Consider the following 13,833-nt stretch of genomic DNA (forward strand, 5'->3'; position numbering starts at 1 on the left):
AAAAGCAATCATTTCTCTGTCTGCATTCTTGCAGCCATTGAGAACTACTGTGTGAGCTGTGATTGGTCAGAGCTTGGCACATGGTACAAGGCTGCTGTGAATAGCCTTGTACCATGTGACCTCTGATCATTCACAGATTTCACACGTAGTAAGCAATGAGGTCACGAGTGACATCTTGCTTACTACTTTGCATGTGATCACTGATTGGCCAATCAGTGATCACATGATCGGGACCTTGTACAGAGGACACAGCCGGCACCGGAGCGTGCGCAACTAGAAATAGCGGGTGCCGTTTATGAACGGCAACCCGCCCCTTGGAGTGCCACAGTCCTGCCGTTTAAAAACAGTAGGCGGACAGCAAGTGGTTAAATTGTTTATTACACAGAAGCTGTATATTAATGCCTTGAGATTTACCCTTGAAAATGTTTCTGAAATTACCAAAGATGCTCACATTTTTCTAACTGGATGCAATTGCTTTTCCTGGATGAAAGTTGTGTAAAGCATATGTGAAAACATAATGCAGCATAAAAAATGACTTTCTTCTATGGAGTCTGTTTATATTTACAGGAACACAAAAGATTTGTATATGTACTGGTAAAAAAATGCTAATTTCTTTAAAGTACATCCAAAAAAAAATCTCCAAGTTCTTATCTAAAATTTTAGAGCCTGTGTTCCAGGGTTCCCCCCCCCCTTCAACATTAGTCTATGGGAACACAACCTGTTTGAAGCAAGTCAATATGTGTGCTCTTTAAGGCTACGTTCACACTAGCCTTGTGTGCAGGTGGCAGAGAGGCGTTTGGGAAGCGTTTTTACCGCTTCCCCAACGCCTCTGCCAATTCTGCACATTACAGCACATGGTGCTGTTCTAACGGAAGCGTTTGCGTCGCGTTGCGTCAAAACGGACGCCTCTGGACGAGTCAGGAGGCTTTGAAGCCTCCTATTCTCGTCTATGGTGCCGCTCCGCAAACGCCCGGCCGGCGTTTGCGGGGCGTTTGCGGAGCGGTAACACCACTCAAACTGCATTATAGGCGTTTGTGGGGCGTTATTAACGCTCGGCAAACGCCTAGCAACCTCCGCTAAACCGCGCATGCGGCGTTTGCTGAGCGTTAATAACGCTCCGCAAACGCCGGACCAACGCTTGCCAAAAGCTATAGGGGCGTTTGGCAAGCGTTGGCAAAACAGCCTAGTGTGAACGAGCCCTTAAGCTCACATCGCTTCATTGTTGAATTGATTGCTCTGTCTGTTTGAAAAAAAATAAATCCTTTTGTAAAATAAGCAAGTCAAATGTAGGTCTGCTGTAGGTCAAACCCACCTTTCACCAAAATTGCAAATTAACCCATAAGTGGCTCAAACAGATACTATCAACACAGACCCTTACAGTGGTGGTAATTGAAGGCATCAGCCTGGAGTCTGCCAGTTTTATTCTGCATTCATTAACTATTGAAGGCCTGACCTGAAATGAACATGCAGCCAGTTGCATTGAGAAGTCTGAACTCTTGCCTTTCATGTTTGTTCCAGGTCACTCAGGGGTGCCCAACTCCAGTTTTTGAGGACCACATCCAAGCCAGCATTTTCATATAAACAGTAATTTCCTGTCAAACCACATTTTAACAAACAGTAAATTTTGGTAATGTGTGCAAATCCTGATCCTTAAAGACTAGAATTGGTCCTTTAGACTAGGTTGTGAAGCAAAGATACAGATCCTGCACTTACCACCACTGGCCTAAAAGAAGAGGAGCAAAAAAAAAAAAAGACATTCTGGCTGTACAACTTTCCTCTGAAGAGCCTCAAGCAAAGGATGGTCATAGTCATGGAGGGCCAAACACATCCTCTCCAAAACCAGCCACAGACTTGTGGATTGGGAAAAAAAAGCCCTGTCTGTATGCACTTTAGAGTAAAAAAAAAAAAAACACAACAACTACTACTAGTGCTGGTTGAAGCATAATAAAAGTTATGACAGATGTGACAAGTTTTAAAATGCCTGTCTGAACTTTTGGCATCCACATAATAGTCTTGACATATTAGTTCACAACAGCCTAAGTTTCTTTGTTGTGCTGTTTTTATAATGGAGACGCCCGGAGGATTTTGACTTCATCAAGCGGTCTGTCCTGGTTGTCTGTTTCCACCATGCCCAGTCTGTTCAGTGTTCCAAGGCCCTGGGAAACGCGTCCAAAAATAGTGTGTTTCCCATCCAACCATTGTGTAGGGGCCAATGTCAGGAAAAACTGACTTCCATTTGTATCTGGTCCAGCATTTGCCATGGCAAGAATGCCTGCCCCTGTGAAGAAGGGAAAAAACAAAATAACTATATCCAAATCTGTCATTTTAACACTGAACAAAAAGTTGACAGACCTTTTTTGTGTAAACAAAAAAAATTATTTCAAAAACATGAACAAAGTAAAAAAGGGAAATTATATATATCTTTGTAGAGAACTAGAACAGGATTGTATTATTTTTCTTTGGTAAAACATATTTGTTAGTTCTTTTGCAAAGCAGCTAATCTCCCAAATCAACCTGAAAGGCCGAGCAGAAAAATTCCTTTTTTTCCTAGTTCAGACCTGCTCAGCCATGGGATCATGTGTTGCGTTTGAAAATGAACCCAACTGTTAATTGAATGACTAACCCATAAAACACAAAATATGGGGTCCATCAAAAAACATGGCAATAGAAAGAACTGCTCAGGCATAATAAATATTAATGGGACCTATGCGAAACATTTTAACCAGTTCATTAAATATAAAAAAAATATATATATATAGTCACCCATGGACTTAGGTATCACTGCTCAAATGCTGTATATAAACCTTTAGAAGAGGTAGGCAAACACGCAGTGTGCCTGGGGCCGTAGGAGTAAACTTTTCTTCTGGCAGGAGAAAAATAGCATCACATATGCATTAAGGTGTATCAAGCGCTTGAGCATTCTCCCATTTAATGAATATCAATTTATATTACAATATTACAAATATGTTTTTGAACATATTGGTAATTTTTTTTGCGGCAAATCACTTCTCTCCTAAACATGCTGGCATTGGGGTTTTTTTTTTGCCTCTAAACACCTGTGTGTCCAGTATTAGAGTACCTCCACTCTAAAAGCAATAGAGTCACCTTTGTACAGTAGAATTGTCAGTCTGGAAAGAGGGTCATGTTAGATCAGTGTTTCTCAACCTTTTAACAGTTGGGGCTCCCTTGAAAAGTATATTCAGTCACAAGGCACCCTGTCCAAGGCTTGTGTGTCACGGAACGCACACAAAATTGCGCTCATTCCTGACACGCAGACAAATGCTCTGCTCTTTAGGGGTATCCCATACATTGGCAAAAGCGGGGTGTTTTTGGTGTGCTGCAATTTTAAAACTAGGGTCAGGGATGAGTTTCCCTGCATTTCTGCGGGTAAGGCAGCCCACTGAAATGAACGGGCTGCCCTACATACACACAGCCACACAGACGTGAACCAAGGGTTTGTTCACCTGTGAGGTTGGAGGGCAGTAAAACCACACCACTGAGCTTTTACCACCCCTAACGTCTCCCCCTTTAGCTGCAGAAACAGCAGCTGGGGGTATACACATGCTGTGGCCGCAGCTGGAAGTATACCTCCAGGTGAATGGAGTTGAACTACAACCATCTGCAACTGTGTGCGCATTGCACGCAGGTGTGGCGATTGATGCTGGGGTTAAACCAGGTGGTGAGGAGGCAACATATTGCCTCTTTACCACCTGTCTGTCAAATGCCTCTAAAAACTTATCCGAGCATGGATTGCTTTTCAGAGGAGCAGTAGTCCTTGCTGCTATTACAAACAAGTCCTAAATAAGCAGTTCTGATAAGACAGGAATAGGGGGTCGAGATTAAAAGTAAAATACATATATATAGAATTCACAGAAGATTCACAGAAAAAGAAAATTAAAAAATATTATCGAGATATGCAGGACTATAAATCCAATAATGTTTACAAATGGCAAGAGGATGTCACAAGTATTAATAGTGAATCCAGGAGTTCTTCACCAGGAATAGGAAATGAGAGGACGACAGGGAACTCACCTATAGTTAAAAATAAAAAATCCCCTCAGGGTAGAAGTAAATCCCCTATGAAAAATAAGGAACAAAAGCAAAATGGGACACCAAAATATAATGTACCAGTATTCAATAGGTTTGAACCTTTTAATAACTGGGGTACTTTAGTACCTCATGAGTATGGTTATCCGCCAATGAGGGAGGATTTTCAGAGGGGGGGGGTATGGGGGACCCCCATGGAGAGGGGGAGGTGGAAGGGGGTCATTTCAGATGAAGGGAAGAGGAGGACCCTTTTATCCACCCAGGAGAGGAGGAGGAGGGTGGAGACCTCCTATGAACCAACAGGGCCCCTATTGGCAAGATGTAAAAGGAGGGGATGTAGAGGGGGGAAAAGGAAAAAGAAAGAGGTTAACCTAAATCAAGGGATCTTCAATTTGAGTGATTCTGTTTTAAATGAAGAGTTGAAAGTTTTATCATTAGGATTGAAATATGCACCGGACAAAAAACTTAATAAATTGGAAACTTATATTGATTTACATAAGTTTGTGAGGAAAGTAAATTTAAAGAAGTATTGGATTAATAGAAATGACAAGAATTTTGAGTATAAGAGTGAAAAGGGAGAGGAAAATTTTCTGCATACGCAGTTGAGGAATAAATCTGTGTTTAATCCGAAAATTGCTAATAATTGTTTTGTAGAAACTTTTAGAAGAATGGTGGAATATGATCTGGAGGATCTATCCATTCCTTTTATGAGGAGTAAACAGGATTTAGTAACTGGTATAAGAAAATTGGAGGAAAATAAAAATATCGTTATAAGGCCGGCAGATAAGGGTGGTGGTTTGGTGGTATTAAATAAGGTAGATTATTATACAGAACTAAGTAGATTGGTAGACGATGTTGAAACATATGAGTTGTTAAGGGGTAACCCTACCAATAAATATAAGAATTTGTTAGTAAAACATATCAAAGAGGGTGGCAAAAGAGGAATACTTAATAATAAAAAGGAGATAAGATATTTGGTACCATCTGCCCCAATAATACCAGTGATCTATCAACTACCAAAAATCCACAAAGATCTTAAGACACCCCCCAGGAGACCCATTATTAGTGGGATAGATTCTTTGTTTTGTAGATTGGGTGAATATGTGGATAAGTTTCTGCAGCCTTTAGTTTCTATGTTTCCAGCATATCTGAGGGATAGTGGTGATCTGATCAATTTGATTAGGGGGATTGGGAAGAGGGGAGATGTGTGATGGCTAGTGTGGATGTAAATTCCCTGTATACTAATATTAGACATGCGGATGCACTAGGAGCAGTTAAGTGGGCTTTAGAGGCTAAAGCAGGATTGAAATCACAGCAAAATGAATTTATACTTAATAGTTTAAATTTAGCTATGTCACATAATTATTTTTGGTACTCTGGAAAATATTATAGGCAAGCAAGGGGTGTGGCCATGGGGGCCAAATATGCACCATCGGTGGCGAATTTGTTCATGAGTAGGTGGGAAAGTGAAGCCATTTTCAAGAGAAGAACTACAGAGTTGCTAGTCTATAGAAGATTTATTGATGATATTATTATAATCTGGAAAGGTACAAGAGAAACATTGGAAGAGTTTATCCGAGAGATGGGGAATATATCAATTACCAAAATTATTAGTGAAGAAGCAGTGGATTTTTTGGATTTGACAATTTATAAGAAAGATGATAGGTTTTGCACTAAAACACATTTCAAACAAGTTGATAGGAATGGATACATTCCAAATTTTAGTTGTCATCATAGAAATTGGCTAAAATCCATCCCTAAGAGTCAGCTTATTAGAATAAAACGCAATTGTGATGATGAAGGTACTTTCTTGGAGCAATCTGAGTTGTTATTGCAAAGGTTTAGGGAAAAAGGATATGGAGAAGAAAATCTGGCTGTTTCATTGGAACAGGTTAAAAGGATAAGTAGAGAAGAACTCTTAAAGAAAAAAGAAAATGAAAAGAAGCGAGGAGATTTGGCTTTTATTACAGGATATTCTAAGCATTATAAATTGGTTGAAAACATCATTAAAAAATATTGGCCAATTTTAATAAGAGATGAAACTCTGAGGAAAGTGCTACCTATGAAACCGTTGTTTATTTATAGAAAACCACCAACTTTAAGAACGCGACTTGTGAAAAATGTTCCAGATGCACCTAGGAAATTGGTAACATTTCTTGATAGGGCAGGTTTTATCAAATGTGGGAGATGTATGGCTTGCAGATCCTTTAAAGGGGATAGTAAAAGGCATTATGAGGATTTTCAATCCTGTTTTAATGGTGCATCCTATAAGATAAATAAGTTTATATCATGTGATAGTACGCATGTCACTTATTTGTTGGAGTGTTCTTGCAAACTCCAGTATATAGGGAGAACAACAAGAAAATTTGCCACCAGGTTGGGAGAACATATTAGAAACATAAAGAAGGGATTTAAACATCATAGTTTGTCATATCATTTTAGAAAATATCATAATAGGGATCCGGCATCGTTGAGATTTTGTGGGATAGATAGAGTAGAGGCCCCTTGGAGAGGGGGAAATATGGTAAAAAATGTTTCTCAAAATGAAACGAAGTGGATATACCAGATGGGTACATTGTATCCCAATGGGTTGAATGCAGATATTGATATAAACTGTTTCTTGTCAAATTGGTAGAATATAGTTAATGTCCAAAGTGCGGTTTCATGATTAGGGGTTATTTGTAATTTTATTATTTTATATTTATATTTATTTTTAATTTTATTTTTATTTATTTATTTTTATTTTTGCTTTTATTATTTTTTAATTTTTATTTATTTTTATATTTATTTTTATTTATTTATTATTAATTTTATTTTTATTTACATTCATTTTATTTTAAATAATTAATGTATTTTAAATTTCCTGTCTCTACACTTATGTTTAGGGTTAGAAGACATGAGGTTATGAATAAAAGTAGGGTTTTTAGTGCAATTGTAATTATTTTTTGTTGTGAGGAGACCTCACATGGGATGGCGGTGATGGATGGGTGGGCGGTTTTTTGTCCAGGGTAATTAGTGGGAGGGATCTCCCACTGCTTTATAATCGGCTTGGCAGAGGAAAAGAGCGTCTTGATAACGCCCTGTGGGTGGGGCGAAACGCGTTGACGTATTTCCGGTTGCCTGTTCCGGCGTCTGACGTCATTTCCGGTGAGTGGAACGCACGCCGAGCGGTGCGTTCCAAGGGGCCATTTTTGCATAGTGGATGAGTCTGCATCTGAGGTCTGTCATCCTGCTGTATACCTGGCTGTGGGGTCTCTATACAGAAGTCGCTGTATATGAAAGAAAGATTGTTTTTAAAGAAAGATCGTTTTGCTTCAATAAAATGCGGGTTAAATTCTGCTAAAATGTGAGTGGTCTGGAGAAAGTCTTTTGATTGGAAATCACTACGGTATCACACTATGGTCTTTTCTTCTTCCTGATTTTCTTTGGGGGATCCGGTGAGAGGAGTAACCAGAGGAGGTATCCATATCCTAGAGGAGGCAATATTTGGAGGTCATATACAAAGTAAAGGGGGTCCAGGAGCCCTTAATATCCCTGAAAGGCATTTGACTCACCATTATCTGGTGAGTGCGGTTAATGTTGGTTTTGCACTGGTGGATGGTGGAGGTATCACAGGCACGGAAGAATCCAATGAAAATATAATATAATAATTTTTTCACGGGACTGTTATTTTGGTATAATTTTTTCACGGGACTGTTATTTTGGGATTTTTGTCACTGGACTTATTCATTTTAAGTCATATATATTTTTTCATTAATATTTCAAAAACAAAAAAATTTTTTGTGTCACAGTTTTTAAGTTTGTAATATTTACCAATTATTAATTTTATGGGTTGGGTGATGCAATTTATTGTTTTGTGGGTTTGCGCTGGTATAAATTGATATAAGTTTTCTTGGTTTATGCACCTATGTACAGCAGCATCTCACGGGGAATAGTGTGTGTACTAAGAGAGTCCTGGGCGCTGAGGTTTTTTTCTTTTTTTTTTTTTTTCTTTTTTACATATATATATATATATATATATATATATATATATATACACACGTATATATATATACACATGCACAGCATTATGAAAAGTTACAGTACCTTAGCTTCCATCACACAACCAGGTACTACACTCTAAGGGGAAGCAGAAAGCACAGAAGACACTCCTTCTCTTTGGTTTCACTTTGCTCAGTGGTCTGACAGCTCCCAGTACCGATGTACAGCTTGGCTGGGGATCAGGAGCTCAGGCTCGGGCTCAAGTGACAGCCATTCTCCCCACGGCACCCCGGTTGAGAAAGGCCGTGTTAGATGCACGAGCAGATTTGAATATACTGACAAATTGAAGCTAATCTCTGTTGCAGTAACTGCTTAAATAGTGGTAGCCATCAGTTTTGTTCCTTTTGGAAGAAAGTTTACATAAAGTAAAAGCATACCTTACATTTTTATATACTCCAAAAAACACTCATGCAGTCTTGACTTCAGTGTTGCCCTGCTGCCCCCCCCCCCCCCAAATTCCACCCTTGGGATTCTAGGCTGTGTCGCACAGCCATACTGTTGTGAGTATTGTTTGATCAAGGCAACATCCTTTTTTTTTTTCTTGAAACCCAAGTGCCAGGCTTTGGACCTTCTCCCGCTTACAATAAATGATATAGTCCAGTAGACAGTAGTATGACCTGTCTCTGATTCTTGTTTCCCTCCATGGGTGAAGTCAGTTGTAGTTTATTGATCATTGAAAAAAAAAAACAAAAAACAAATGAGGGAGAAAAAGAACATTAGACAGCAGCACCGAAAAGGGGAAAAAAAAAAAAAAAAAGTACAAACCTGTAAATTTAAGGTCCGCATGCATTTCATCTGCAAAATGTTTGCCATCATATATAGAGCCTCCTCCACGTCCTAAATGAGATAAGAACAATAAAATCATTGGGGAACCCATAATATTTTTACCCTAAGTAAAGTTTTATCTGAACTCTTTGCACATTTGCATGAGGGGAGGAAGAAAAAAAAAAAAAAAAAAGATGTACAGCCGAAACTTCCTTTTTTTCGGCATTTGCATACAATTAGAGAAATTTCTTTTCATCCAGTCCCAGATGCAACAAGAAGTTAGAGGAAATCTTCCCACACGAGAGGAATTCCCCTCTTGCACGATGCACCTGGAAACAGATGTTCCCGTTGGAAGATTTCCCCGCAACTTTTATTCTGGGGGCAGCTCTAAAGTTTTGGATCCCCCCCCCCCCCCCACTTTCTGGTTTTGGTGAAAATATTAAATTAGAACAAACATACATTCAATAGCATTGAACTCTATGGAACACGATTTTGCATTGACGTCTATGGAACACCGCATGCAATTATCGGCAGCTTTTTTTTTTCCTCTGCAAAATGCAGATAACCCTACGATATATTGGTGCATCCCAAATATCTAAATCATAACCAGCATGAATCTTTTCAGCAATCTGAGCTACAGCAGCCATTCTATTGGATTGGACATGGGCCAGCTTTCACTGTCCACATACCATACTGTGCAAAAGTTTTAGGCAGGCGAGAAGAAATGCTGCAGAGTAAAAATGCTTTATAAAATATATGATCTTAAAATGAATACTTAGAAATGATGGTGCTGTGGTGGATGGCACAACCTACCCAGCCTAAATGGGGTATTGAGTGCCATTGGATAGGGTTTCCTGTTTGATTCCAGCAATCAAGGCTGGTGATGAAATGCAGGTACAGTTGTACAGATGGTGTCTTTCAGCTTTGGTATGGGTGAAAAAAAAAAATACAACCCATATGCGTGTGCTTGTAAACGCCAGTGTCAATGGTTTGCAGCTATAAGAAAGGAACCACAATCAATTGTTGCACAGTCAAAGTCATGGATTTTGTAGGATTAGAGTCAAGTAATTAACCAATTTCTGCCAAATTTTGGCTATAACATGGTAGTGTTTGACAAATGCATGATTATTGGACCAAACCACTGCTTGAGATGTCTTCCCAAGAGGCACCTGCCCTTTCTGCCCAGGAGGCTGCCAAGGCTCTTGTGGAGTGTGCATGCACCCTGGAAGGCGGCTGTTGCTCCAAGTTTTGTATGCCAACAAAATAGCTTCACGAATCCACCTGGCAACAGATCTTTTGGAAGGCCCTTACCAGTAAGCCCACTGAACAGAATCAGGAGATGGCTAGATTTCCTAAAATCTCTAGTAACATTAGTAAGCTTTAGTAAGCTAGTTACCATTAGTAATACTTTAGTAAGCATCTTCTTATGTCCAAAAGTTGAATAGTACCCTCTTTTTCATTTTTGGGGAAACTACAAAAGGAAGGTATGAAAATGATGAAAATCTGAGGACCCCTTCAAAAGGTACATAGGATCATAGGCCTAAGTATCACCGTATCTTCCAACACCGATAAGTAGGGGTCCTTACAGGAAAAAGGCTGCAAGTCCCCTACCCTCCTGGCAGAGGTAACAGGCAAAAAAAAAAATAATTTTCAGCATTCGAAGCTTGAAAAGAACAGCTTGACAAGGGCTCAAATGGATCCTTCATTAGGGCACCCAGAACTAGGGACAAATCCCAAGGGACTGTTTTAGGAGTGTGCCTTTGCCTAGCTACAAGAAACCTTTTAACTAGGGACTCGGCTGCTAATTTGCAGTCCACAAACACTGATAAAGGCCACCACTTGCACCTTCTTCAAGGTGCTGGTCGCTAACCCCCTATCTACTCCAGCCTGCAAAAAATACAGGACTATCAGGATGGAAACCCCGATTTTCCAAATCTAGTCCTCCATACCTTGGAGTAAATATGCCAAGTGCAAAGCATCCTGCTGCTCAGAAGAGTATCAATCACTTTTTCTGAACACCCTTTAGATCTGAGAATCCTCTTTTTCAGAGTGGTTGTGCCCCCAAGGACTTTATACATGTTGTTTGGACCCGCCCAGCAAAAGCAAAGTTTTGGTCACAAAGTAATGTCTGTCATTAATCTCATGGTGGATATTCCCTTGACCCCATCCCCTGGGGTCTGTTTGTTAGGTTTGGTGAAAGATCTGGTTCCTAGAGTGACAGATAGGACATTTAGTTGTCTTTTATGTCAGAAAAGTCATCACATTGTGTTTGAAAAAACAGGCTCCCCCTTCCTTCACTTTTTGGAAATAAATTAATATAATTTTGCCCTTGTATAAAAATACCTATTTGCACAGAGGGTGCTTCCAAAAGTATGACAGAGTGAAGGCAAAATGGTTAGTGGAACAGCTACTGACACTTTACCACCCTTCACCATCTGTATTCTTCATTGTGTCTCATTTCTGGATATGTGGGGTATGCCTTGGGTACAGTAGGTCTGTTTTTGTAACAAAGCAGAAACCACATTTGCTGTTTGTGGTCTGTTTTTGGGGTGTAGCCATACTCCCATCAGGATGCCCCTGCGTGGGTTTAGTGCCTGAGGTTGGTGAATGTTCTGATGTTGTTGCTGTATGCACTTGCACTCTTTTTGGAAAACAAAGAAATAAAAAAAAGAAAAAAGAAGAAGGATCTCTTCAGGGCTAAACAGAAATCCAGTCTCCATTTATGGCCTTTGGAAAGAAAATTTATTTTCTAGATCCTTCCATTCTATAAAAAAATCATTTCCCTAAGAGGTGTGTAGGTGTGTGTGTGTGTGTGTTACTTTTAACCACTTGCCCTGCAGATATTTACCCCCCCCCCACACTTAATGACCAGGCCTCTTTTTGCTGCTCGGCACTGCACTAATTCAACTGGCAATTGAATTTACAACCTTTTTTTCACACAAATAGAGCTTTTTTTTTCGGTGGTATTTGATCACCTGTGCACATTTTATTTTTCACGCTTTAAACAAAAAAATATGACCAAAAATGTTTAACAAAAATTATATTTTTTACTTTCAGCTATAAAAAAAATATATAGTAAAACCAAGTTAGTTATAAATTTAGGCCAAAATGTATTCTGCTACGTTTTTGGTAAAAAAAATCCCAATAAGTGTATGTTGATTGCTTTGTATGAAAGTTTTAGAGTCTACAAACTATGGTATAGATACTGCAATTATCGCCTTTTTTTGCTATACAGCGCTGCACTAGTTTAACTGACAATTGTGCGGTCATGCAACACGGTACATAAATTAAATTTATGCCCTTTTTTTCACACAAATAGAGCTTTCTTTTGATGGTATTTGATCACCTGTGCGCTTTTTATTTTTTGCGCTATAAACAAAAAATGATATTCTCATTTCGGTCATAAAAAATATCCAACAAAAACTAAAAGTTTGTCATAAAATTTAGGCCAAAATGTATTCCGCTACATGTTTTTGGTTAAAAAAATCACAATAACTGTATATTGATTGCTTTGTGTGAAAGTACACATATACCCATGGCATGTGTGAGCAGAAAATCATTTAAGTGACAATTTTGTATAAAAAAAAAAAAAAAAAAAAAAGGGTTTTTTTGTCATTTTCCAAAAACTTGTGGTAGAAAAATTCTTCTATTCATTCAACATGCCTCTCAGCAAATAGTTTGGGGTGTTTACTTTCCAAAAAGGGACTGTTTTGGGGGGTGGGGGCATTTTAAGCCCAGCATTAGCAGTTTATGCCGCACCTGAAGAGCAAACCTTTTCTGACACTTTGTTCACATGAAAAAAAATCTGTATTTTTTGCTAGGAAATTAATTTAAACCCCCAAACATTATATATTTTGTTTAAAGCAGACACTCTAGTGAATAAAATGGTGGGTGCTACAATTTTTTATGTCACATAGTACTTGCGCAGCGATTTTTCAAAAGCAAATTAAAAAGAAAAAAAAAAATTTTTTTTCATTACTTTTCATGCACAAAACCTCAATGTATTGGCCAGATATTTGGTAAACTATAAAAGATGATGGTATGCAGAGTAAATAGATACCAAACATGACATGCTTTAAAACTGCGCATGCCGGGGCGTGGCTTTGGCGCATGGAGCGAGAGCAGTGACACTGCACAGCTCCCAGCCCGGACTTCCGCTGCAGGCTCCCTCTCTTGCTCACGGGCCCTCCCATGGGGAGGAATCAATACCGGACCCCTCGGAGAACAACGGGGAGCCAGTCCAGCGGTGACATGAGCCGGTACGTGACCTGATCCGAGGCCTCGGGTGCCCCGTCTCCAAGATGGCGCCGGCATCTCTCCCCTGCTCGTCCCCTGTGGATACAGAGATCCATACAGAAGAAGGGCAGGTAAGCCCTTGGGGCTCTCTCTCTCTCTCTCTCATCCTGGGGACCCTGATCTGCAGGCACAGCACACACAGGGCACACAGAGAACATGCAGCCCCTCTCCAGCATCTCTCTGCTCTGAGGATGGCTGGGATCTGCAGTCCCAAATGAAATCCCTGCACTCCTATCTGAAATCCCTTCCTACAAAAGCAGATTTTGAGCTTCATGTGAAACGTATTGAAAGCACATACGAGCAGGAAATTTCTGATCTTAAATAAGACATATGGAAGAGACTGAAACTACAGCTGACAAGTTTGTGTAACCGCTTTACAAACCCACGAAGAGACCCTTAACTCCCATACGGTTCTAATACAACAGCTCATGTACCAGCAGGATGACATTAAGAATAGGAGCCGCCATAACAATATCCGTATCAGGGGTATTCCCGAATCCATTGAACCTAAAGATTTGGCCGCAGCAGTTACCACCATTTTCAATCAACTGCTCCAGCAAGCTAAAGACACCCATATTGAGTTGGACCGTGTACATCGCACACTGGACCCCCGGACACCTGACCCTTCTTTTGTCCGTGATACCCTGTGCAGGGTCCACTACTTTAAGGTCAAGGATGCCATTA

The 13,833-nt window shown here is 39.8% G+C and overlaps 1 protein-coding gene across 1 annotated transcript in view; it reads right to left on the minus strand.

Moving 5' to 3' along the window:
• Positions 1–357: 357 nt before the first annotated feature.
• PPIL1 (peptidylprolyl isomerase like 1) overlaps positions 358–13,833 on the minus strand; it is a 61,039-nt gene continuing 47,563 nt past the window's right edge. The window contains exons 3-4 of the mRNA XM_089657333.1: positions 8,854–8,925; positions 358–2,278 (exon numbers count right to left, since the gene is read on the minus strand). Coding sequence (XP_089513459.1) covers positions 2,061–2,278; positions 8,854–8,925 — 290 coding nt within the window. The 3' untranslated portion in view covers positions 358–2,060. The remainder of the gene's footprint in view (positions 2,279–8,853; positions 8,926–13,833) is intronic.

Source organism: Staurois parvus, unplaced genomic scaffold (genome assembly GCF_062004578.1).
Source record: "Staurois parvus isolate SC_StPar_1 unplaced genomic scaffold, SC_StPar_1.0 ptg000984l, whole genome shotgun sequence".
Lineage (NCBI taxonomy): Eukaryota > Metazoa > Chordata > Amphibia > Anura > Ranidae > Staurois > Staurois parvus.